General features: G+C 37.6%; 1 protein-coding gene across 2 annotated transcripts in view; it reads left to right on the top strand.

Annotated features, from left to right (window-relative positions):
* LOC124605511 (E3 ubiquitin-protein ligase Ubr3) overlaps positions 1-26,110 on the top strand; it is a 297,916-nt gene that overhangs the window by 250,508 nt on the left and 21,298 nt on the right. For both annotated transcript variants that reach the window (XM_047137248.1, XM_047137249.1), the window contains 7 exons: positions 10,176-10,318; positions 13,172-13,324; positions 16,077-16,222; positions 16,885-17,050; positions 17,872-18,154; positions 21,287-21,496; positions 25,309-25,595. In XM_047137248.1, coding sequence (XP_046993204.1) covers positions 10,176-10,318; positions 13,172-13,324; positions 16,077-16,222; positions 16,885-17,050; positions 17,872-18,154; positions 21,287-21,496; positions 25,309-25,595 — 1,388 coding nt within the window. The remainder of the gene's footprint in view (positions 1-10,175; positions 10,319-13,171; positions 13,325-16,076; positions 16,223-16,884; positions 17,051-17,871; positions 18,155-21,286; positions 21,497-25,308; positions 25,596-26,110) is intronic.

Genomic DNA, 26,110 nt, shown 5'->3' on the forward strand with positions numbered 1-26,110 from the left:
TTATAAATGCTGTAACTGAGGTCACACAAAGAAATCTGTAAGTGTATGGAGCAAGTGTGCTCCCGCTGTAGAGCAGAGGGCCACCAGAAAAGTGCATGCACAACAATCGGTGAGAGACGTGTCTGCATCCCTTGTTGCAACAGGAACTGAAAATATGACTCACCTGCAACTCAAACACCTGTTAAAGCACGGAATAACTAGAACAGACTATGGATACATCTAAAATACAAACATACATATGATCAACTCATTATTAAATCTGTGTAAATCAAGTAACAGAAGACACATTGCACAGGAGATGGAAGCACAAGACCCCATTGATAGTAGCCAAGAATAGGCGTTGTGACGTAGCCTGACGTCTGCAACATGGGATTATGTTAACTGGAAGGGGAGTGTCACATTGTGACAACAATCCAACAACAGTCACTAAAGACTTTATTGAGAAGCAGCATTTTAACTTCATGAATTCCATAGACATGATACCACAGGAGATATTAGAGACAGCAACAGTAAAGAACTTACCAGACTGTTTCTTAAATGGGTAAAAATCCAGACAAAGTTGAGTTGCATAATAAATGAATTTGAGCTACAGAAATTTTGTGCAAATGACGCAGAATATTCAGGAAGCTTAAACATAGGCAGTGTAACTCACAATGACCTGTGCTCAAGTCTAGGAGACCCTTCATCACCAGATGAATTTCATGAAATTTGTTTGGGGAGAGACTATGTGGGGAACACCTGTATCAATTCAAGTTGTGGGGGCTGCTGGCAGAAGTGATGTTTCTGATGCCACAATGTGTGCAGTGGGAAACTTTCCATCTTGTCAGCTGATAGACCTGATGCCAAATCTATATGGAGCTCCTGCCAAATAGTACGAGATGGAATCCAAAATTTTCGGGACTGGTGCTGCCATCTGGAAAGTAGGAGTAGTAGATCTTTGCACTGCTAGGTGGTGAGAGCTGCATATCTGATGAGTCAGTGTACGGAGTGGCATTCAGCTGGGAGGAAGTATTGCATGTCCACAGTGATTTCCGTAATACTCCGTGTTTGGTGTGTGGCAGTTTTACAATGGATCCGCTAACAGAACAGTGCATGTGTATCAAATTCTGTGCGAATCTTGGGAAAAGTGCTACGGAGACCCTTGCAGTGATTCAACAAGTGTTTAGGAGACAGAGCATGAGCCGTATGCGTGTGTTTGAGTGACATACTTGGTTCAGGGCTGGTCGTACAGACGTCGAAGATGATGCTCACATTGAAGAGCATGATCGTTGTTTCCTTTGATACCAAGGGAATTGTGCATAAAGATTTCATCCCACCCAACCAAACAGTGAATTCCGTATACTACTGTGACGTTTTGCGACGGCTCCATGAAAACGTGCGGTGACGACGGCCCGAACTTGGCGTCAAGGGAACTGGCATCACAACAACGTGCCCTGTCACATGTCCTTGCTCACCAGGACCTTTTTGGCAAAAAACAACATGGCAGTTGTACCCCACTCACTGTACTTGCCAGATTTGGCACCTTACAACTTCGCATTATTTCAAAAACTAAAACTCAAGTTGAAAGGCCATCGGTTCGACACTCTAGAGAGGATTCAAGAAGTATCGCTGGCGGTGCTAAACACCCTCAAAGAACAGGACTTCCAGAAAACATTTGACCAGTGGCAGAAGCGCTGGGACCTGTGTGTACGTGCAGATGGGAACTACTTCGAGGGTGATGGTGACCATTAGTCCAGAGGTAAGTTTTTCAACAGATGGCAGCACCCGTCCTGAAAATGTTGGATAGCACCTCGTATGATAAATATGGTGATGATGGTGACACTGCACCTGCAGTAGCAGCAGACACCCGTGCAGCTTTGACATCTTCTGCAGATCCTATCCTACCTCTGCGTGAAGTGGAATGTGGTGATTGTGGCAATACTGATGAGTATAAGAATCACAAAACAGTGAATTTCAGTAACAGTCAGGTCTTTCTATCAAATACAAAAAAAATTTTATAGCATTTCGAGCCCCACTAAAATGATATTCAATTACACACAGACAAAGTTTGTAATAAATTAGAAGTTAATGTCCAGTTAAGTCGTTTGGAGGATCCTGTTTTTCTACCGGTTGTTCTTAGACATGTTATCAGAGTAGGTCATCTTATAGAGACATCTGTTACATATTCTGTGCCTGGGGCATAAAACAGGATTCTTCTGAGAGTAAATAATTATAATTTGTGAACAGAGTTGAAACCATTATATGATCTCCTTCGGCAGACGTTCACGAGAAGAAATGAATCATTCAGTACTGAGCTTTTATATGTTTATTTTGTAAAAGCATATGGATGTGTTGTCTTCCACCCAGCCCTCCCCTGTGCAAAGTGCTTTGTTCACACTCAAAACACATTTAAGGATAAAAATATTATAGATAAATGCCGTGTGAAATAAACTGGCTATGACTGATATATGAAAATTAATCAAGCTTATCCATTACGGATATTTTAGAACCTGTGGCTGTTAATTGAATGTAAATAAGTTACATAAAACAGCAACCACTCACTTTTTTGAATATTTATGTTTTATTCCATGAACCAGTTTTCGAACCTTCTCAGGTTCATCTTCAGATGGTTTCTTTAGGTTACATTATTATTTTTAGCATAATGCTGGATGCTCACTCTGTGACAAGGAGGAGGAACACACTGTAATATATTGCCATGACTATTGTTTATCTGATGATACAGGTGTAAATTTAGTTTTTTACTTACTGCGACAGTATGGGTGGCTTTTTTTGTTAGTGTCCATCTGCCTGCTTCCATTTTGATGGTTAGTTGGTATATCACTTCACGCACTTTGACAGAGAAAATTTGCCAGCAGGCAGCATGTGTTGTCCAATTGTTGCTCGTAATACAGATCTTCACAAAAAGATATGGCATAGGCCTACTTTGAACAGAGATGTAATTTGTTCTTTTTTTTCATATATTAAAGGCAATATAAGGGCAAATATTTTAATCAGGCTGGTGATAACATAAAAGCACAGAATAAAATAAATAAATAAATAAATAAATGAGTTAAACAAGAGCAAACTTCAAGTGATATGATGTCTTATTCCTGTTTGTATATTAACGTGTAATATAGCCAGATCCCTTAATTGGACAGATAGGTTAGTAAATTTAAAAAGGGAAGTGGATAGATTAAAGTTATATATAGTGGGAATTAGTGAAGTTCGGTGGCAGGAGGAACAAGACTTGGTCAGGCGAATACAGGGTTATAAATACAAAATCAAATAGGGGTAATGCAGGAGTAGGTTTAATAATGAATAAAAAAAATAGGAGTGCGGGTAAGCTATTACAAACAGCATAGTGAACGCATTCTTGTGGCCAAGATAGACACGAAGCCCATGCCTACTACAGTGGTACAAGTTTATATGCCAACTAGCTCTGCAGACGACGAAGAAATTGAAGAAATGTATGATGAAATAAAAGAAATTATTCAGATAGTGAAGGGAGACAAAAATTTAATAGTCATGCGTGACTGGAATTCGGTAGTAGGAAAAGGGAGAGAAGGAAACGTAGTAGGTGAATATGGATTGGGGGGAAGAAGAGAAAGAGGAAGCCGCCTGGTAGAATTTTGCATAGAGCACAACTTAATCATAGCTAACACTTGGTTCAAGAATCATAAAAGAAGGTTGTATACATGGAAGAAGCCTGGAGATACTGACAGATTTCAGATAGATTATATAATGGTAAGACAGAGATTTAGGAACCAGGTTTTAAATTGTAAGACATTTCCAGGGGCAGATATGGACTCTGACCACAATCTATTGGTTATGAACTGTAGATTAAAACTGAAGAAACTGCAAAAAGGTGGGAATTTAAGAAGATGGGATCTGGACAAACTGATTAAACCAGAGGTTGTACAGAGTTTCAGGGAGAGCATAAGGGAACAATTGACAGGAATGGGGGAAAGAAATATTTGTAGCTTCGAGGGATGAAGTAGTGAAGGCAGCAGAGGATAAAGTGGGTAAAATGACGAGGGCTACTAGAAATCTTTGGGTAACAGAAGAAATATTGAACTTGATTGATGAAAGGAGAAAATATAAAAATGCAGTATATGAAGAAGGCAAAAAGGAATACAAACGTCTAAAAATGAGATCGACAGGAAGTGCAAAATGGCTAAGCAGGGATGGCTAGAGGACAAATGTAAGGATGTAGAGGCTTATCTCGCCAGGGGTAAGATAGATACTGCCTACAGGAAAATTAAAGAGACCTTTGGAGAAAAGAGAACCACTTGTATGAATATTAAGAGCTAAGATGGAAACCCAGTTCTAAGCAAAGAAGGGAAAGCAAAAAGGTGGAAGGAGTATATAGAGGGTCTATACAAGGGCGATGTACTTGACAACAATATTATGAAAATGGTAAAGGATGTAGATGAAGATGAAATGAGAGATACGATACTGCGTGAAGAGTTTGACAGAGCACTGAAAGACCTGAGTCGAAACAAGGCACCGGGAGTGGAAAACATTCAATTAGAACTGCTGACAGCCTTGGGAGAGCCATTCCTGACTAAACTCTACCATCTGGTGAGCAAGATGTAGGAGACGGGCGAAATACCCTCAGGCTTCAAGAAGAATATAATAATCCCAATCCCAAAGAAAACAGGTGTTGACAGATGCGAAAATTACCGAACTATCAGTTTAATAAGTCACAGCTGCAAAATACTAACCCGAATTCTTTACAGACGAATGAAAAAATTAGTAGAAACCGTGATGGAAAAATTAGTAGAAACCGTAGAAATATTGGAACACGTGAGGCAATACTGACCATATGACTTATCTTACAAGCTAGATTAAGGAAAGGCAAACCTTCGTTTCTAGCATTTGTAGACTTAGAGAGAGCTTTTGACAATGTTGACTGGAATACTCTCTTTCAAATTCTGAAGGTGGCAGGGGTAAAATACAGGGAACGAAAGGCTGTTCACAATTTGTACGGAAACCAGATGTCAGTTATAAGAATCGAGGGACATGAAAGGAAGCAGTGATTGGAAAGCGAGTGAGACAGAGTTGTAGCCTCTCCCCGATGTTATACAATCTGTATATTGAGCAAATAGTAAAGGTAACAAAAGAAAAATTTGGAGTAGGTATTAAAATCCATGGATAAGAAATAAAAACTATGAGGATCGCCGATGACATTGTAGTTCTGTCAGAGACAGCAAAGGACTTGGAAGAGCAGTTGAACAGAATGGATAGTGTCTTGAAAGGAGGATATAAGATGGACATCAACAAAAGCAAAACAAGGCTAATGGAATGTAGTCAAATTAAGTCAGGTGATGCTGAGGGAATTAGATTAGGAAATGAGACACTTAAAGTAGTAAAGGAGTTTTGCTATTTGGGGAGCACAATAACTGATGATGGTCGAAGTAGAGAGGATATAAAATGTTGACTGGCAATAGCAAGGAAAGCGTTTCTGAAGAAGAGAAATTTGTTAACATCGAGTATAGATTTAAGCGCCAGGAAGTCGTTTCTGAAAGTATTTGTATGGAGTGTAGCCATGCATGGAAGTGAAACATGGATGATAAATAGTTTGGACAAGAAGAGAATAGAAGCTTTTGAAATGTGGTGCTACAGAAGAATGCTGAAGATTAGATGGGTAGATCACATAACTAATGAGGAGGTATTGAGTAGGATTGGGGAGAAGAGAAGTCTGTGACACAACTCGACTAGAAGAAGGGATCCGTTGGTAGGACATATTCTGAGGCATCAAGGGATCACCAATTTAGTATTGGAGAGCAGGGTGGAGGGTAAAAATCGTAGAGGGAGACAAAGAGATGAATACACTAAGCAGATTCAGAAGGATATAGGTTGCAGTAGTTACTGGGAGATGAATAAGCTTGCACAGGATAGAGTAGCATGGAGAGCTGCATCAAACCAGTCTCAGGACTGAAGACCACAACAACAACATAGTCAGTTTATAGCATATATTTTAATCAAGATTGACATTAACATGTATGCCCAAGAGTCAATAATACAGAGTTATCATATTTACAATGAGAGACAGCCATTTTTTATGACCATGACCTTATATTTAAGTTTAAAATATAAATAATAACAAATCAAAAAACTTATTTCTGTTCTTAGGTTAATGTAATCTGTAATATTAGTAAGAGTGGATTATATTTATTTAAGATAATGTAATATGTATAAAAGTTACAGTGTTTGTAATGGACTAAAGCTGTTTGTATGACCATACAGTTTATATCTAAAACCAAGAACAAACATTAAAGTGAACTGTTGACTTATTTTTGTTCTTGCATTAATGTGATGTGAAATATTGGTAAAGGCAGATTCTGTTTGTTCCAGCTAGAAGTAACATGTATAAGAGTACTGATTTATTTTGACAGTAGAGGGCATTACCATTTAGAAACATAGCACAGGTTTTATTCTGTGGTAGCATATTTACATTGACGCCAGTGTAGTTAGGATGTAAGGTGAGTGATTGGGGGTGGTGAGGGTGGGGGTGGCAGGGTGCTGTAGGGTTGGTTGACTGGATACTTGTTTTGAGCTAGTAAATCTTCAAAGTTCTGAAGGAAAATTTTGTTTCTCAGTTCAGTTTGGTCGTTGAGTAAGTAGTCAGGTGCTGTATTTGTATAAATAAATATTTCAATTTCTGCAAGAAGGTCAAGTATAGTGCCTTTGTTGGCAAAATGTAGTATTTGGAGATTTTGTTCTATGTTGTTTGCAGAATGATTGTGTTGGGCACGATGAGAGGCAAAGCTGGATTTATTCAGGTTGTTAAGATGGATTGCTTCTATGTGTTCTTTAAATTTTGTTGTGAAGCTTCTACTGGTTTGTCCAAAGTAGAAGCTTGGACATAAGTTGCAAGTGAACTTGTATACCTGACTTTTGATACTGCTGTATAGTAGTGGGTTGTAATAAGTAGGGACAGGAAGATTTGGTGAAAATGATAATGTGAAAAATAATGCAAAATTATCTTTTAGTGAAGTAACGCAAACTCACTGATTTTTAAGAGATATTGCAAAATTTGTAATTTTGCCATACAAAAACATTATAATTCTGAGGATGGCAGTTTACTAACAGTCATGACTAACAGCTACTGAATATTACAACTGCATTTTGTCTTCAACTCTCCTTAAAGCTGAGGATGTGTATAATTTTGAAATAACAAACTTGATGTGGTGACGAAAATACCATCAAATTTGGTAAAAAGATCATCACCAAAAAATCAGATCTGTTGCAAAAGCACAAAATTTGGAAAAAAATATCAAATTTTACAAAAAAGGACACTGAATTTGGCACTAAATGACCACGAATTTGGCTGAAGAACACCACAGAATTTGGCAAAAATAAGTAATACCAAAGTGGGCAAAAAATTACATAGACTTTGCAAAAAAGTACCAAATTGGCAAAAAATCACAGCAAATTCATAAAAAAAGGTAATAAATATGCAAAACAAAAAATATCAACAAATTTGGCAAAAAATTACTCTGAATTTGCAAAAAAAAAACACTTTGGCAAAAACACTAAATTTCACAAAAAATTACACTGAATGTAACAAAAAGTAACACCAAATTTGGCAAAAGTTTCAAATAATGTGGCAAAAATAACAAGTAACATTACAAAAATAACACCAAATTTTACTAAAAATAAAATCGAATTTGGCAAAAAATAACACTGACTTTGGCCACAAAATAAAATTATTTTTTCCTGTCCCTAATAATAAGCACATACGTAGATAAACTGAGGGTAGTGGATGTATACGGACGAGGTGCGTGTCACCTTGGTGCAACAGATTTAAATGCAAAATCCTCTCTGTGGCACAGTAGGCAAACGAACAAATGAAGTGAGATACTAGAGGACATAATACAGGAACTGGACCTCAATGTTTTAAATCTAGAAGGCCAGCCGAATACATTCAAAGGACGAGCAGCTGAAGCCACCAACATACGATGTCACTTTAGCAAACTGCATGGCAGCTCCTGAGATAAACAAGATAAACAGTTGGCAAGTGCTCAAGTACCTAACATCCATGACCATAATGCAGTTGTCATTGAAGGGGAAAGTGGCCACAGTAGAGAGTGACAAACGGAGGAAAACATTTTTGGGTTAGAAATCAGGGCCGCGCGGGATTAGCCGAGCGGTCTAAGGCGGTGCAGTCATGGACTGTATGGCTGGTCCCGGCGGAGGTTCGAGTCTTCCCTCGAGCATGGGTGTGTGTGTTTGTCCTTAGGATAATTTAGCCTAAGTAGTGTGTAAGTTTAGGGACTGATGACCTTAGCAGTTAAGTCCCATAAGATTTCACACACATTTGAAGATTTAGAAATCGGGAAAATACACTGGAATGGCTTTGTTACCTATATTTAAGCATTTCTAATGGAATTGCTTCTAGAACATATAGAATTCAGTGCACAGTTACTAACTGAACTGTTGCAAAGAGTACAGGGCATTTAAATTCCTAAGAAAAAGGTAAACAGGCTGGCTACAATCTCTTGGAGCCCAGAATTTTCCATGCTGAGCAGAAAAGTAAGGTCAAGAAGAGCAGCGTGTTAACGTACTTCAGGGCAAATGGAGCGCAATGCAAGGCTTCATTAATACAGGACAGTTAAGATGCACTACAAAACATTGCTTCAGGAAATTAAAAGAATACACTGGGAGAAGTTTCTATGAAGGCAACTGCAATTTGGCAAATGGGGCAGACCATTGTGGGCTCCACTGCCAGTATGTGGGTGCATCACCCAAATATTTGCATCAAGTGTGGGATGTAGCATCACACCAGTCTGTGAATATGGGGAAGACAACCAGACTGCGATCTGCAAGCAGTTGTAAGTGCAGTTGTAAGTGACCAAAACTTGTGGACTGCAGTTAATATCATTTCACATCGAGTATCTAAAAGGCAACTGCTTAACTTTATCTGTAAGATCAAGTGGACACTCTGAATATCAAAATAACATCAACAGGTCCAAGAATTGTTTCCTCTGTTATAGATAATGATAGGTACATATGAATGACATTTAAAAAAAGAAAGAAAGAATGAATGCTATGGCTAGCCACACAGATATGCATAGACTTAAGGATTGCTGAGGTATGCATGTACCAGTGTGGGCAATACAGAATAGTGTAGCAACTAAAGGTGTAGAAGTAGATACTTGTAGTTAGTCTACAAACTTTAAGTTATTCTGAGACTGCCAGTAGCATATCAAGTAATATGAGCTGGAAATTACTCACTTGGAACTTGGATTAATTTATTTTATTTTATTTTATGTTATTTTTAATTGATTATTGTTTTCAATATTCTGTTTTATTTCTGCATTAATGTTACCAGTGGTTACTATTAACATAACTTATTATTATATACATAATACAAAACATTGCACATCACCAGGCTTATTGAAAATATAAGACCTGTTTAGAGTTTTCAGATAACAGGTCTAAAATTTGAAGCCATGAATTGAAACTGAATTCAGATCCCACATAAAGATAGAGAAGAAGTTGGTGAAAAAACAGTTTTTCTAGATGTTAGGACTCTTTCTATGTGATAAAAACTAGTTGTTGCAGGATTAATCTGAGGGCTAATTGATGTAGTTGGCAGTATTAGTCAGGTTCAAATTTACAGATCTGTATGGTCTTGGGGTCCAAAGGAAGTAGGTTATTGAGTTAATAATCACATTAATCATATTCATATTTGTGAGATGGCCACCGATCAGAGATGCTTGAACAGAGTGAAGCACTAGTTAAATAAGTGCATTTTAACCATCGGAACAAAGTAAGTGTTCTCTGAGTAAGTCGACCGAAGTTGAGATAGGATGAGAATAATTATACAGCATCTTTTAGAAATATTTACATTGTGCTGAATATTGTTTCTGTAGAAATATATGGACAAAAAATTTGAGTACTGTTAACTGAACCTTAGTAATAATAAGTATGGGTAGTAAAATTGAAAGTTTCTATATGAATAAAATTGAGCATAAGGTTGCTGATATTCGTAGGTAACTCAGTTGTGTATGAGAAGTACAATTGTTTTCTGCACTTAGGACAATATTTTGTATTTTTCAATATTTTCTGTTGTTATAGACACTGAATAAAATTGTTTCACGTTGAATTCTTCTAGTTTTTATTAACTAAACTTTTGTAGGACCTCTCTAAATTTTGCTGCATCAATTGTTTTGTTTTGTTCCATTCAGATGAGGGAGCCTCAGGAATGGATTGGAATGAGGAAGAATCTACAACACTTACAACAAGCAAAAAAGAATATGACTGTGTTATTTGCAACCAAACATCACCCAGCACTGAAGAAAAACCAATGGGCCAGGTTGTGCTAGTGCAGGTATGTAAGATGGTGGCAATGGATGTGCATGGCTATCTATGTATCTTGGTATGATTCACTTCAAAGGAAGTTTGTAAGGAATGAAATGTGCTTCAGGGTTTTGAATAAAATTAGTTGGATGAAAATGTTACATGTAGTGCTAGTGACCCTAAATATGTATACTGGGTGTTACAAAAAGGTACGGCCAAACTTTCAGAAAACATTCCTCACAGACAGAGAAAGAAAATATGTTATGTTGACATGTGTCCGGAAACGCTTACTTTCCATGTTAGGCCTTGGGAGAGCCAGTCCTGACAAAACTCTACCATCTGGTGAGCAAGATGTAAGAGACAGGCGAAATACCCTCAGACTTCAAGAAGAATATAATAATTCCAATCCCAAAGAAAGCAGGTGTTGACAGATGTGAAAATTACCGAACTATCAGTTTCATAAGTCATGGCTGCAAAATACTAACGCGAATTCTTTACAGACGAATGGAAAAACTACTAGAAGCCGACGTAGGGGAAGATCAGTTTGGATTCCGCGGAAATATTGGAACACGTGAGCAATACTGACCCTACGACTTATCTTACAAGCTAGATTAAGGAAAGGCCAACCTACGTTTCTAGCATTTGTAGACTTAGAGAAAGCTTTTGAATACTCTCTTTCAAATTCTAAAAGTGACAGGGGTAAAATACAGGGAGCAAAAGGCTATTTACAATTTGTATAGAAACCAAATGGCAGTTATAAGAGTTCAGGGGCATGAAAGGGAAGCAGTGGTTGGGAAGGGAGTGAGACAGGGTTGTAGCCTCTCCCCGATGCCATTCAATCTGTATATTGAGCAAGCAGTGAAGGAAACAAAAGAAAAATTCGGAGTAGGTATTAAAATCCATGGAGAAGAAATAAAAACTTTGAAGTTCGCCGATGACATTGTAATTCTGTCAGAGACAGCAAAGGACTTGGAAGAGCAGTTGAACGGAATGGATAGTGTCTTGAAAGGGGGATATAAGATGGACATCAACAAAAGCAAAACAAGGATAATGGAATGTAGTCGAATTAAGTCAGGTGATGCTGAGGGAATTAGATTAGGAAATGAGACACTTATAGTAAAGGAGTTTTGCTATTTGGGGAGCACAATAACTGATGATGGTCGAAGTAGAGAGGATATAAAATGTAGACTGGCAATGGCAAGGAAATCGTTTCTGAAGAAGAGAAATTTGTTAACATCGAGTATAGATTTAAGTGTCAGGAAGTCGTTTCTGAAAGTATTTGTATGGAGTGTAGCCATGTATGGAAGTGAAACGTGGAGGATAATTCGTTTAGACAAGAAGAGAATAGAAGCTTTCGAAATGTGGTGCTGCAGAAGAATACTGAAGATTAGATGGGTAGATCACATAACTAATGAGGAGGTATTGAATAGAACTGGGCAGAAGAGGAGTTCGTGGCACAACTTGACTAGAAGGAGGGATCGGTTGGTAGGACATGTTCTGAGGCATCAAGGGATCACCAATTTAGTATTGGAGGGCAGCGTAGAGGGTAAAAATCGTAGAGGGAGACCAAGAGATGAATACACCAAGCAGATTCAGAAGGATGTAGGTTGCAGAAGGTACTGGGAGATGAAGAAGTTTGCACAGGATAGAGTAGCATGGAGAGCTACTCTGACAACAACTGACGACAACAACAACAACAACAACAACTACTACTACTACTACTACTACTTTAAGAATTCGTTACTCTTCATGTATAACACTCAGGACGATATTGTTTAACACCAACGCTGTTTGACATTACGCTAAGTGTTAGCATACATTATATTTGACAATATTATAGAAAGGATAGATTGCTACTCACCATAATCAAAGATGTTTCGTTGCGGATAGGCCCAACAAAAAGACTGTTAAGCAAGTTAGCTTTCAGCCAAAAGGCCTTCTTCCACAACACACACACACACACACACACACACACACACACACACACACACACGACCACTTTTTTTTTACGATCTCAGTTTTGAAGACACATTTATTTTTCAGTACTATTATCTGAGACATTGTGTGTCTAATATCACTCAAACTGTGTCGGGCTCCTCTCAACATTGATAGAATTACTTTATGCCTCATTTTTTATAATTTGAGATATGTGTGAGGAATTTTTAATAAATTCTTATGCATAATCATTATTTTTTAATTGCCATTAATAATGATTTGTAGTATACTCCGCACTATATAATGTGAGGCACATCATCATTCTACAGAGAGAAATCTGACTTAGTTTGAGTGATAGTAGATGCATGATGTCCCAGATAGTGGTATTGAAAACTAAATGTGAAGCAAAAATCCATCATGTAAACAAATTGTTTTAGAAATTAAACCATTACAGATAAGTAATACAGTTTATACCACTGCAAATGTGATGCAATGTGGCATAAAATAGCAACGTCCTAAGTGTTGTAGATTAAGAGTAATGCACTCTGAAGGTATGAAGGTATGGGATGTAAATGCTATCTGCTCGTGAGGAGGTCCACTTTAATGTGTAATCACGCACTTTTGTAGCATAGACTACATTAATTTCATGAGACAGGAATAAATGATTAAAAAAGAAGTGTACATGACAAGCTAAAGTTTTTGAGTGTGAATAGTGCTAAACATAAAGATGAATACCTTAAATGAGAGGCCGGCAAACAAAAGGAGAACCAAGAATACAGATGATAAAATAGCACTGGTCAAATGCAGTGTCAAAAATTTTAATATCTACTCTAATTATAATTTTCAGTAATTACATATTCTGTAGCATTTCATTCATTGTTACCTGATCTCAAGTGTTAATATGTAGTGTAATCCATTTTTTTTTTAATAATAAGCCAAAATGTTTCAGGCAAGCAGTGTCCTGGCACATAAACGACGAAGTGCGGAACCAGCTTTCTTCCCCACATGTGATGAGGAAAGGCAGAGCTTGCGAAGGGATGACAACTTCCTTGGCAGTGAATTTGATCGTCGTGTCGAAGATCTGAATGCACAATTTGACTGTGTAAGCATCCCATCTATTTTTAGATAGGCAAAAATGTAATATTTCAAATCACTAATTTCTGAGTAGTACACTCTGGCTTTGTGTAGTTATTTCAAAACAGGGAGAGACAATGTGCTGTTATTTGATGTGATCTGTGTTTAGGAATGGCAGAGTTATACATTTGAATGAAACTTGGTTACACATAGTTGTGTTTGAATACTTGTATCTGACCATAATTTATTGGTTATAAACTCGTGGCTGCCAGCTATTACAGTTTGTCCATAATTGTTATAGCTTTATTGTCTTCATAAAGAGTTAAGAGAAGTTACTAAAAAATAATGAAAATAGACATTTCACAATCTGATGTTTTACAAAAAATCAAAAAAGGTGCTGTTCATATTTTGCTAATCATAGGCTACTAAAATGTTTTATAGATTTTAATGATTTCCTTCCTGAGTACACAGTAAACCTGTCTACAAATGATTTCCAAAGTAATGTTTGCACTGAGTTTGAAACATGTTCTGCAACATTTTTCACATTTGGTACGGGACCTACTGATATTTGCAAGATGTTGACATCATAAAAACAGTGTCCCATGACTGTTGGTACAAATTAAAGAAACATTGTCCCTGGCCTGCTGCTACCAATTGCCACTATGCAGCTCTTGTGTTAACTTTTGCTCTGTCTATAGTGTTACATGTTGTCTTTACATGTGTTCCTTTACAAAATGGAATCGCTCTCGCTCGCCTCTGGAGTGTCACAGTTGCCAAATATTAAACAGAAGCGTGACTCCATATCAAAAAATGCCACATTGCTTCGCACCAATGGCAGTGTTGAAGGGGGGGGGGGGGGGGGATTAGTCTCTCATTTTCCGATCCCACAATGATAACAGGATTTGTTATCTATTTTAGAAAAATTGGTCATCAGCAAGTTGTGTGAGCTGCCATCACATGGAAGGGCGGAGGATTATGATGCTTTTCATTTTTTATGAAGCGGAAATAGGAGTATGCAGAAGATGGCAGTCAGTAGTAGAGGTGGATGTGGCAGGGGGATCATCAACTGCAGATTCCTCAGTCACATTCATTGGAAGTGTGGGTGACATTGAGACTGAAGTAGTTTCCTTGATTGAAAATCATAGTTCAGATTAATTTTAGTATGAAAATAAAAATAAATATAGGGTCAGTTAATATATCTTCTTTATTTGGGGTCAGAAAATGTCTGAAATATAGCATTTAAAGACCTAAATCAGGCTTCCAATTTTTAAATGTTTGTAGCAAAAGATTGTTTATAACATGTACAGCACCTGACTGCCGTGGTAAGAGTTGAAGGATAAGAAATGGAAGCCACAATCGAGATGGGAATGAGGCAGGATTGTCACTTATCACCAATGTTAATCAGTCTGTAAATTGAGCAAGCTGTGAAGGAAACCCAAGAGAAATTTTGGAAGGGAAACAAATTTCAGGGATAAGAAATAACCTATTAGTTTGCAAGTGACATTGTGATTCTGTCAGAGATAACTAAGGAAGAACAGTATAAAGTATGTACTTACTTGTTACTTATTAGGTTGGCTGCACAAACTTGAGTCTGTCTTTGGCCTCCCCAGCCTCCTCCATCTGCCCCAAGATATGTGAACTCTTTTGCCCATTTAAAGATTTGCCATCTACATATAAAGGTCTGTCATCATTCTCTCTGCTCACTGTGATGTGTTTGGTCATATCCATATTCACATTCAAGCCTGCTCTCATTGCCACTTCCATTAACACTCTTCATATCTGAAACAGAGCCTGTGCATTATGTGCTATTAAAACTGCATCTTCTGCTTAGACCTGGGTATTGATCCTTCTACCCAGCTGAGTTCTTGTCTCCAGGCTTATTACCTTTCTCGCTGCTCTATCCAGAACCAGATTAAACAGAAGCAGGGAGAGACACTCTCTCTCTGTCACACTCTAGGATTTAAAATACAGACGTAAAGTATCACAAAAAGCATTTCTGAAGAAAAGGGATATTTGTTAACATTAAATATGAATTTAAATGTTCAGAAGTCTTTTTTTTTTTTTTTTTTAAGGTATTTCTGGAGAGTGTACCCTTGTTTGGAAGTGAAACATGAATGATAAACTGTTCAGACAAGAAGAGAATAGAATCTGTTGAAATATGGTGCTACATAAAAGACTGCTGAAGATTATATGGGTATATTGAATAATAAATGAGGGAGTACTAAATCAGATTAGGGGAAAAAAGAAAGCTTGAGTAAAGGAAGGTATCAGTTCATAATACACATCATGAGACATCAAGGAATTGTCAAATTCTTTAATGGAAGGAAATATGGGAGATAAAAATTGTAAAGGGAGACCAAGACTTGAATGCGGTAAGCAAGTTCAAATTGATGCAGGTTGCAGGAGTTGTGCTTAAATGAAAAGGCCTGCACATGATAGACTAGCATGGAGAGTTGCATCAAACTAATCTTCAGACTGAAGACCATGACAACAACTTATATATTAAAGTACCTTAAAGCTGAAGTTACTTGTATTCAGTAGTTGCATACCTTCTCCCTCCCCCCCACCCCCCCACTCTCTCTCTCTCTCTCTCTCTCTCTCTCTCTCTCTCTCTCTCTCTCTCTCTCTCTCTCTCTCCTGCTCACTGCTTCCTCACCTATTGTTTCCCTTTTTCCACCTCCGAGTGAAGGGAAAATTAAAAATAAGTGATATTGTTTGTATGAAATTTGAAGCAAATGTGTATTTTATGTACAAAGTCTGATTCAGTACCTCTTTCACAGAGTTCGTGGCAGTTATCTGTAAATATAGGCTGGGATGGTGGTGTCCATATCCAGACTTGCGGCCACCATCTACATCTTGACTGCCTGAAATCATATCTACAATCTTTACGCAACCAGCAGCGGCAACAAAGTCTTGCAGTAGACAGGTAAACTGGTGTTCATTCTACCATCTAAAATTTCTTGTGGGAAATGGAAAAAAAATGTTTGAGTATTTTTAATGTGTTTGTCATTCAAGCATTGAGAAAAAAATTACGTGCCAGAGAGATTTGTTTCAGTCTGTATAGTCAACTTTATATTTCCTAAACAAGAGACTCGTGCTGCCCTCATATGGCACCCTCATCTGCCAACTAGTTTATGGGCCACTTAAAGGAAACCTTCCCTGCAACCAAAAATTCTAAACCAATCATTGATGATACATTAGTGTCCCAGACATAGGACAGAGACTTCACTCTTCCAGATCTGTAATACTTTCTCTTCTATCTGTTTCACCTGAGCTCCTTTGGCCCAGTGAGCTATTTTCTTGCAGATGTTGAGCTCTACATCTATACCTCCCATCCCTTCCACAACAAAAGTCTCCACTGTTGTCTTCTTGGCTATGGATGGCTGATTTACCACGATGAGCATAACCTCTGCCAGTGTACTTGAAACCTTCCTAGGCAGGCACTAGCCTGTAGACTTTATCATTAATCAGGCACGTACGTGTGTGTGTGTGTGTTTGTTTTCAGATAATTATACATAACTTCTTCTTTTTTTCTTTATAACTTGCTTATGTTCATTTTAAAAATATAGAATTTATTATTTTTTGCAGAGGTGAATATTGGTGTCCACTGTGTCGACAGTTAGCTAATTCGGTGCTGCCTCTTTCACCACAGTTGGGAGAATGTTCAGCAATTGTACGGTCACGACCTTCTAGTCTTTTGGTGTCAGTGGCAGAACTTACTGTCTTTTTGAAGGATATTCAGCCAATCAATTTAGTATGTATTATTAATAATATATTTTGATATTTGAAATAGATTTGAAAATCATTTTTGATAACATGTTTTCAAATTTTACATAACGTAACTTGTTTTGATTAGATGTCTCTGGGTTTCCAGCTGAGTTAATGATGCCACTTTTGTTAACAATATTTTGATTACTGACCTACTTGTGTTCTTCACTTGAAGATGACACTTATGCAGGTCACAAAAATATTATACACAAAAGTGAAATCTTCAATTCTGCTGGAAATCTAAAAATATAACGCAGTAAACCATGCTGAGACTATCTCATAACTAGTATTGTTTGACATGTGTAGAAATGTCATCTTTGTACTAGAGTCTGTCATCTATAATGAAGATAATACCATGAAGCAAATTTCGGTTAATAATGATGCATAATTATAGACACAGCCATATAACTGTGAAAGGAGTTGGATATTGATAAGCAAACAATTTGTTAGTTTTGAACTGGTACTGATCTTTGACATGGAAAATGTTTCCTTGTGCGGTGTTGCAGATTTCTGCGTGAAATGCTTACCCAAGTCCAGAAAAAAGAGAGAGAGATTCACCGTGTATTTTTGTCTAAGATTTCTTTATTTAATTTCCTTGTATTTATAAAATTGACATAAATGAAAAATTATGCCCCCCTTCCAATAATGTGTATTATTTGTTGAGAGTTAATGATATTGTTGTGAAATTTATCTGATAGTGCTAAACATAAGCTGTCCCTAATTTTCAAATGCGTACTGTAATGATAATTTGTTTCTTCTATTTTCTTTAAGATGAAATTTTAATAAGCACACTCCTTCTTTCTTTAGAAATCTTCAAATATTATGGAAGCTATGGGAAAGTCTATGGAAGACATGACAAATAGCACACATCACAAATTTAAACAAAAGAGTCATTCTACTACACCAGAAAGTCTGTTTCTTTTTGTTAATTCTGTAGCAAGGACAAATTTAGAAATTGAGCTTGTTCAAAGAGGAGGTTCGTTGGTTTTAAATCCTAACATGCCACCAGGAGCCTCTAATGCAAGTCCGGCAGGTGGTGCACAGTTTCAAGATGTTCTGACAACTCTTATACCAAAGAGATCGTGCGTTGGTGAGTCCTCCTTATATGCTATATTTCACTATTGTATGTAATAGTATGGTTGGTGAACCTCGTAGCATGCTGGAGAAAGCAGAAATTGTTGTCACATGATCAAATGTGAAAATTAGTAAGAACTGTGAATTTATGAAATTGGATTCTGTGTTGCTTTTCACTGTTAATGAATTAAGGAACTAATATCGACTCAAGCTAATAATATTTGCCATTAAAAGATTATGAGAGTTTTTACAGTTAGTCCATAGAACAATAACGGATAGTGTTCATACCAGTTTATCATTATTTATAGACTCTGATGAACACTTCTTTAAATATTACATTTGTTTAATGTTACTGTTGTTTTGTTGAAATATTTTCATCGTTATCATGTTGAAAACAATCTGCATTAAAGATTGTTGAGTGTCCTACATCTCACTCATTGGTAACAAATAGAAAGTACTTAATTTACGCTGATGCAGTAGTAGTAGCAGCATTAGTAGTAGTAGTAGTAGTAGTATTCAGTCCGAAGAACAGTGTGATGTTCTTCACACTAATCCTCTTGTGCAAGATCTGTCTGCATAAGTACTGAATAACTACTGAACCTTATATCCATTTGAACCTGCTAATTGTATTACCATATTTTATCACATAAGCTCCTCTCTCATATATTCCCTTTCCCAACGATTTTTCATCGTTAAAAAATTAATATTGTCACGCATAATCCTCTCTCTTGGTTCATTCTTACTGGAGTGGCCTTCAAATGAATTAACAGTGGACACAGTGATACTTGACATAAAAAAAATATTTCCATTGTCACAACATACCATAAATTTGAAAAGAAAAGTTGCAGACATATTTCTAGGTCTGTTTATTGCAAGTCATCATAGTGTTGAAATATTCAAACTACACGGCAAGATTTAAATTACATGTGTTATCTTATGCTGATACAGGTGGAATAAAAGCTGCATGAAGACGTTTCTCCATTGATCCTAATTCAATACAGTATTGGCAGAGACAAAAAATAAACGCATGGCTTCAAAGCCAAGCTCCAAATCTTTCCATGGACCTAAAACAGGGAAATATCCCAAAACTGATAATGATGTAATTGCACGTGTCAGTGAACTTCGGAATGATGGTTGGGCTCTCTCTTACGAAATGATTCAGAACAAAGCTCACAGCATAGCTGCTATGCTCAATATTGACAGAAAGGATTTTAAAGCAAGCATTGGTTGGGTGATTTGTTTTATGAGATGACAAAATCTCAGTCTACAAAGGAGAACGTCTTTGTGCCAGCGTTTACCCCAAAACTACACAGATAAGGTAATCAAGTCCCATCATTACATAATACAAGTGTGACAGCAATATGACTATTTGCTCTGCCAGGTTGGTAACACTGACCAAATGCCAGTGTTTTTTTATATGCTGTTTAACACTGCTGTAGCTCCAACTGGTTCAAAAAGTGTCCTTGTGAAGACAATTGGAGTGGAGAAACTAAGATGCACAATGATGATGTGCATTACAGCAGATGGTAATAAACTTCCACCATATGCCATCTTTAAAAGGAAGACATTACCAAAGGAGATTACCCCACATGTAATCCACTTATGAGTTCAGGAAAAGGGTTGGATGACAGCAGATTTGATGGTGAATTGGTTGGAGAGTGTCTAGGGGAGACGACCAGGGGCATTATTACAAAAGAAGTCCATTCTTGTCCTAAACTGTTTCTGGGATCACCTTGTGTAAGCTGTAAAGGAGAAAATGAAACAGATGAAGTCACATCTTGTCATCATCCCTGGAGGTTTAATGTCCATTCTTCAACCTTTAGATGTCATTGTCAACAAACCTTTCAAAGAACATCTTAAGGCGCCAGTATTCAGAATGGATGGTGGTGGGATCTCATCAGCTGACTCCAGGAGGCACAGGCAAGATAAGGAAGCCATAAATGCTGACAATGTGCAAGTGGATAATCTGATCATGGCAGAAAATTAGTGTCAATATTGTTACAAAAAAGTGGAAAACTGGAATTTCTTGTGCCGTTGACAGTTCTAAGGGCATGTTGTGGACTAGTGAAAATGAAGATGATGATGATGATGATGATGATGATGATGATGATGATGTGTTATCTGACCCAGAAAATATTGATAATAGTGATGAAAGTGAGGCAGCAGCATAGTGAGAGAAAAGAAACAATGCATTGCTGCTCTTCATTGTAGGCATAATGAAAGCATGGTATGAATCCATTTATTTTGTGTTAGTTGAAAATAAATACCTATAGGTACCACTTTTTTCACAAATTACCATAAATATAACTTTCACGCACCCAATACATCATTTCCCTTCCCTTCTGAATTCCTAGAAGTACCACTGTACTACTCACATGATTTCCTCCCTAGTGTTTTCAAGAAAATTTAAGTTTTGTGTAATATCTGACTTGTTCCCTAAAATTTCGAGGCAACAATTTTAATGGGTTTTCAGGATGGCTGGCACATCCATGTACTGTTGGATTTTTCCTCTACCCTCCTCTCTCTTCCCTCTCCTCCCCCCCCCCCCCCCCCCCACACACACACACACACACACACACACACAAATCTGCTCACGTACTCTTGTCAATTTAGTTTAGTTTTTTCTTCTATTTCTTGTGTTTTAATTCACAGTTTTATAACATTTCACCATTTTTCAAGTTATCTTGCTTGGTGTGAACAAATTTGATTGTGCGGGTGATCGTAGGTAAGATTGGGAGAGAGTGAATGCTATTTTATCACAGATTGCTTTTTATATATTTGATCGTATTTACATTTTAACCGCAATTGTTTCTACTAATCTTAGTACAGGTGCTGATAACAACATTATTGAGTGCCCTTACCCCACCCCACATATACTTATTCGATTTGATCCTTGGTCTCCCTCTAGATTACCCCCCCCCCCCCCCCCCACATGTTCCCTCAGTTACCAGATTAATTTGTGATGCTTCTGGATGTATCGTATCAACCTAACCCTTCCTTTAGCTGAATAGTTTTGTTACATCCCTGGTGCAAGATATATATTTTGTCAGTGAAGTTACTGGTTTGAATTTGGTGAATTACAATACAAGACAAGTGCTATTTAAAATGCAAACAATTTGCTGTTAGTAATACCCTTGTGTATTTTCAGTACCACTTCTACATGTCTTGGCAGTACATTCTAGAGTGTTGGTCTCCTGGCCAACATGGAAAATATGGCAGCAAGTAGCCGGAGTTCCAGATTCAAACAGTGATCCTTTAGCTCTGCTACCAGCTGAAAGGACAGTTCCTTTACTGCTACATGATCCTTCTGCTCTGTTTACTCAGTTTGTCCTCCTCCTTCCACTGCATCTGGATCAAGGTTAGTAGTTTGTCTTTTGTATAACTGAAACTGCATTTTTCATGCTTGTTAGCCAAGTCATGTAGTGCACTTATTTGTATATCAGTTGATAGTATATAAGAGAGGAAGCTCGAGTGAAAAATGGAGACCACAAGCAGCTAATATTGTTGGGATGCTTCATGAAAGTACTAAATGACAGATAATTTTAATTAAGTTTTAAACATAGAATAGAGTGGAATTGCTTAGCTGTGGATGAATATGGGTGTGTGACTCAGAGGGTTTGGGGTTATGGGTGGTGGGAATAGCCAGTGAAATGATTTGCTTTGAACTAAACACCTAATATCAAAGGACTGGATAGGCAAGTGTGGCAACATTTGTTCCTGTAATGCTGCTATTCAAAGTTCCAAATGCTCAAGATGTGCAGTAGTTACCTAGCAGCTACCTCAGTGTGTAAGGCTAGCACGATGTGTGACATATAAGGTATTTGAAAATTGAATTTTGTGCTGTAATTAAATATTTTAATTTGAAATGTTCTACAAGTTGACAGATTGAAACAATGAGTTTAAACAGGGTCCTTGATTCAGAAATATTGGAGGTTAGAGTACGCATAGAAAATATTTAAGAATAATCATGATGGAATAATGAAAGATCACAAAATTAATGTATCCAAGATAGTAACAGACTACACCTGTTGTGAAGACAGCCTTTGTCAGTGTTGAGAGAGGGATGAGTTGTGAACATCGGAAGGGAGGCTGGTTTGAAATGAAAAGAGAGGATTAAAAGAAACTCATATATTCTGAAACTTACGGAGTACATGAGGGCCTCTCCAGGCTGGACTGCAGGGCCGTCTGCCAGTCTGGGTGTTTGCAAAACGTGAAAGTAGGTAGGAGAAAGGTGGTTCACATTGGAACTAGTTGGGGGCAGTCGGAGAGAGCCGAGATAGATGGAGACAAATGGCACAAGGCCATGTGCTCCAACGAACAGCTGGAAAACAAGAGTGTCTGCTCTTCGTGAAAGCTCATTCGAGAGAGAGGAGAGAGAGACACTTCGCTGTCCTCTCCCTCTCAGGGTGCAGCGAATAGCAACCACATATCCCCTTTCTCATGCCTCCCCATTGGCTAGCTGGTGGTGTGTGGACTTTTAGTGCATTCAGCAGAGGTCTGAAAGTTCAATCTGCCAGTGGCTTTGACCAGAATCATTTCTGTCATGAAGTGTAAGGCCAGTTGGTCACATAGACACTGCAAGATTCACGCTATGATCCAAGCCTGTCGAATACATGCAGCTACATGTATGACAGAAAATTTTAAAATGTCAATAAATTATCAACAAATTAGACCTGATAACCCAAACTGGCTATGCACCCTGTGCAGTAGTTTGTACCGTTGGCATTTCAGTTTAAGAAGTACCTTATGCATAACAAATATGACATATATGTCATAATTGCCAAATTTTGACAGCAAAAGTTACAGCGAAGCACATTTCAGTACAGAGTTTAACAGTGTTACATGCAACTGTTTCACTCGGACTCATTATCACAGATGGAAGATTGATCCACCATCACACTAAAGGAACAAATTACTATTCAAAACGTATGAGAGTTCACTAATACAGGTCAAGACTGCTTGGTCTGGTTGGAAAGTGACTGACATATTACTTGGGGAAAGGTAGAATCATATCCGGTTCTTATTCTACTTCACTATTAAGTCATTTGGAAGAGTTGACCATGGTAGGGAGATTGCGCCCTTTAATTTGATTTGGTTCCTGTTTGGATTGTGTACTGTGAAGTAATATTAGTGAAACAAGAAAGTGACTCTGCCAGTGAAATAACTGGCAAGTTTTGCCACAATATACAGTGCTTACAGGATAATAGGAATTGGAATTTTGCTGGTCAAGTATATAGCTATCAGAAGCGAATGCTGGGAAATAATTTTTTCAGCAGTTATTGTGACATTTTTTTCCAGGTTTTTCAGTCTACCCTCATATTGGATTTAGAGAACATCCTAAGCTGTTCAAAAATAGTAAGCAAACTCTGTATGAAGTAGCTAAATTCATATGAGGAGATTACTACCTTTCAAGTGCAGATAAAAAGTAAAATGCACAATCCTACTCGTTGTGATGCCTGTGAGTTATTTATGCTCATAGTGTGCAGGTGCTACTAGCCATTGAAACATAACTTTTGAATGTAGGGAAGCTGCTGCAGAACAATGTACAGTGCCTGTTCTTTTGTGTGTTGCTGCTTGGTGAAAGCCTTGGAAAACACTAGGATAGAATGGATACTAATTTGGTCCAGCTAGATGCTGCTGGTACTTTTTTGAACAAGTAACCTCTTCTCAGAACCATTCAAATACAAGCCATGCCACATATTATGGGATGCATCAATCACGTCCTTGTGTGGACACATCTCTCTCCCAAGAGGCTGTGTTAAGGTCTGCCTTAATTTGTTCTACAGAATGCTCAATGAAGATTTGTCATGCTGCTCGATGAGTGACATATTCTTCTGTTTAGTGCTAGGAGTATTCTTAACAGTGTGCTTGATATCATCCTCTTCTCTGTAACTGCAATTACAGTCAAAAGTGTTGCCTGCACCACCGCCTCCCCCACCTCCACCCCCCTCAAATGTTTATCATATCCTCAAATTTTTATCACATAATCAGTCTTGCCAACATTTTTCCCCAAAGAGCCTCAATCAATTGTGACGCCACTTGGTTTAAAATTACCACTAGCTAGTAATCATCAGCCAAGGAGTTGTGTAATGATTCTGTCATTTCTCTCCCATGAGTGTTACTTAGAAAGAACAGGTGTTGGACATTTTTAGACTGGCATATCTCTTGCACCATCCACTTGATCTTTTCACTAATATGATACACTCAGGCATAACCTAGTATTCAGATCTGCTAGCCCTAACATTACTGCTGTAAACTGCAGCTCAGCTTTCAGATGTGGTAAATCTGTAATTTAAACATTTGTAAGAAAAGTAGCTTCAAAGTATGAAGACAAAACAGAAGATTAACTCTAAAAAAAGGGACACTTTGATCATTTTTATTTCTTTGTGTGAAACCGACAGATGCCATGTAAAATTATTTTCAGCATATTGTGGCTTTTCATTTTTGTATGCTTAAGCCATGCTCTAACTGTTCTCATTTTAGTTCTTAGTGACTAGATTTTTCTCCCTTTTATCAAATAGTTGTAACATTTACTTTTTGTTTTGAGTTGAAGGGGTTGATGAAAGTAATTGTTAACCAACAAGAGTGTAATTTTTAGTTATGGCATCTAATGAGTTGTTTACGTTCAAAGACTAGAACATAAATACAAAACACTTCAGTTTATATAAAATTTTGTTTATTGGGAGATCCACAGCCTCAGCCTGTTTTGCAAATGAAACCATCTGATCTTTTTATAATCTGCGCAGTTCGCCATTTTCAACCACGGGTCATTGCCAACCAAGTATTTTAAGCATGAAGCTTAAAGCGTGTGCTTGAAAATGACCAATTGTTGAAGTTTGCCAAATGCACTGAGAATAAAAAGAGTACTGCCTGCTTGGGTCCTGCTTTCATTCTCAATACAATTTATGTACTAGATACTTCTGTCCAGCACGACAAAGGGATCTGCTTGTTACAAGCATGTGGTGCATTCAAAAACACAGCAGATACTGCGATCAAGGTGGTCCTGCAATATTGAGGGTTAGTAATGTCTTCTGCGTACCCCCTTCAACTGTCAGAATGCTTTTAAGCATATAGTTGAAGACATTTAGATTTTGCCAGTTTACTACTCTAAGTTTTAGAGAAGTTAGCTACATTGCCAGAGTTTAATTTTATACAAGTTTACTTTTCCAGCATCGTTTGCATGTGTGGTCAAGATATTTTACAACTTGCTGTACATGCAAGTTGTAGCGCAACTGACATGCAGCATGAAAGAAGCAGAGAGAGCAAGGTGGCGGCGTATTCCAGAACCAACAGATAGGTTAGACTCCCTCGATGCTGCATTTGCCCTCACGGTACAGCAGTTGGACAGAGGTCGACTGTACCTTGAAGACAGCGTAGAACTTAATCCAGATGAGGGTGATGAGAATAATGCATCAGGACTGATATCAAGTGCACATCGTCAACATCTGGAGTCTCAGGTAATGTCATATATTAAGAGACAAGAAAATCAACTTGGGTAATTCTGTAACATGAAGTTTCAATCGAGATTAATGCTTAGATGCATGACTCATTTAACAAAGGATGAATTTATTTCCTGTTAAGTCATTACATATGCATTGTAGATTAACTGTCGGGCTTTTGGTGACTGTATCTCTTACACTGATCAGTGAGTAGAGCACATCTGATACAAAAATGGGTACTCATTAGTGAAGAATCAGAAACATTTTGGTAGGAAATTGAGAAGTTACAGTGTAGAAATAATTGAATGTTGAACAGTATTATTTATTGTTGCTTAAGTATTCCACATAACTGAACACAAAATTGCTGATAAATTTGTGAATCAGGCAATGTATATATTTCACAAGTAACTGAAAGTACACAATGGATGATACTTTAATACCATTGTTAGTAGCTCACTGTCCTGTTCCATTACCTAAGGAACAAGGGAAAAATGAATGCTTCCATGGCTTCATACACACCTCAATTTCTCTTA

This window comes from Schistocerca americana, chromosome 3 (genome assembly GCF_021461395.2).
Source record: "Schistocerca americana isolate TAMUIC-IGC-003095 chromosome 3, iqSchAmer2.1, whole genome shotgun sequence".
Taxonomy (NCBI): domain Eukaryota; kingdom Metazoa; phylum Arthropoda; class Insecta; order Orthoptera; family Acrididae; genus Schistocerca; species Schistocerca americana.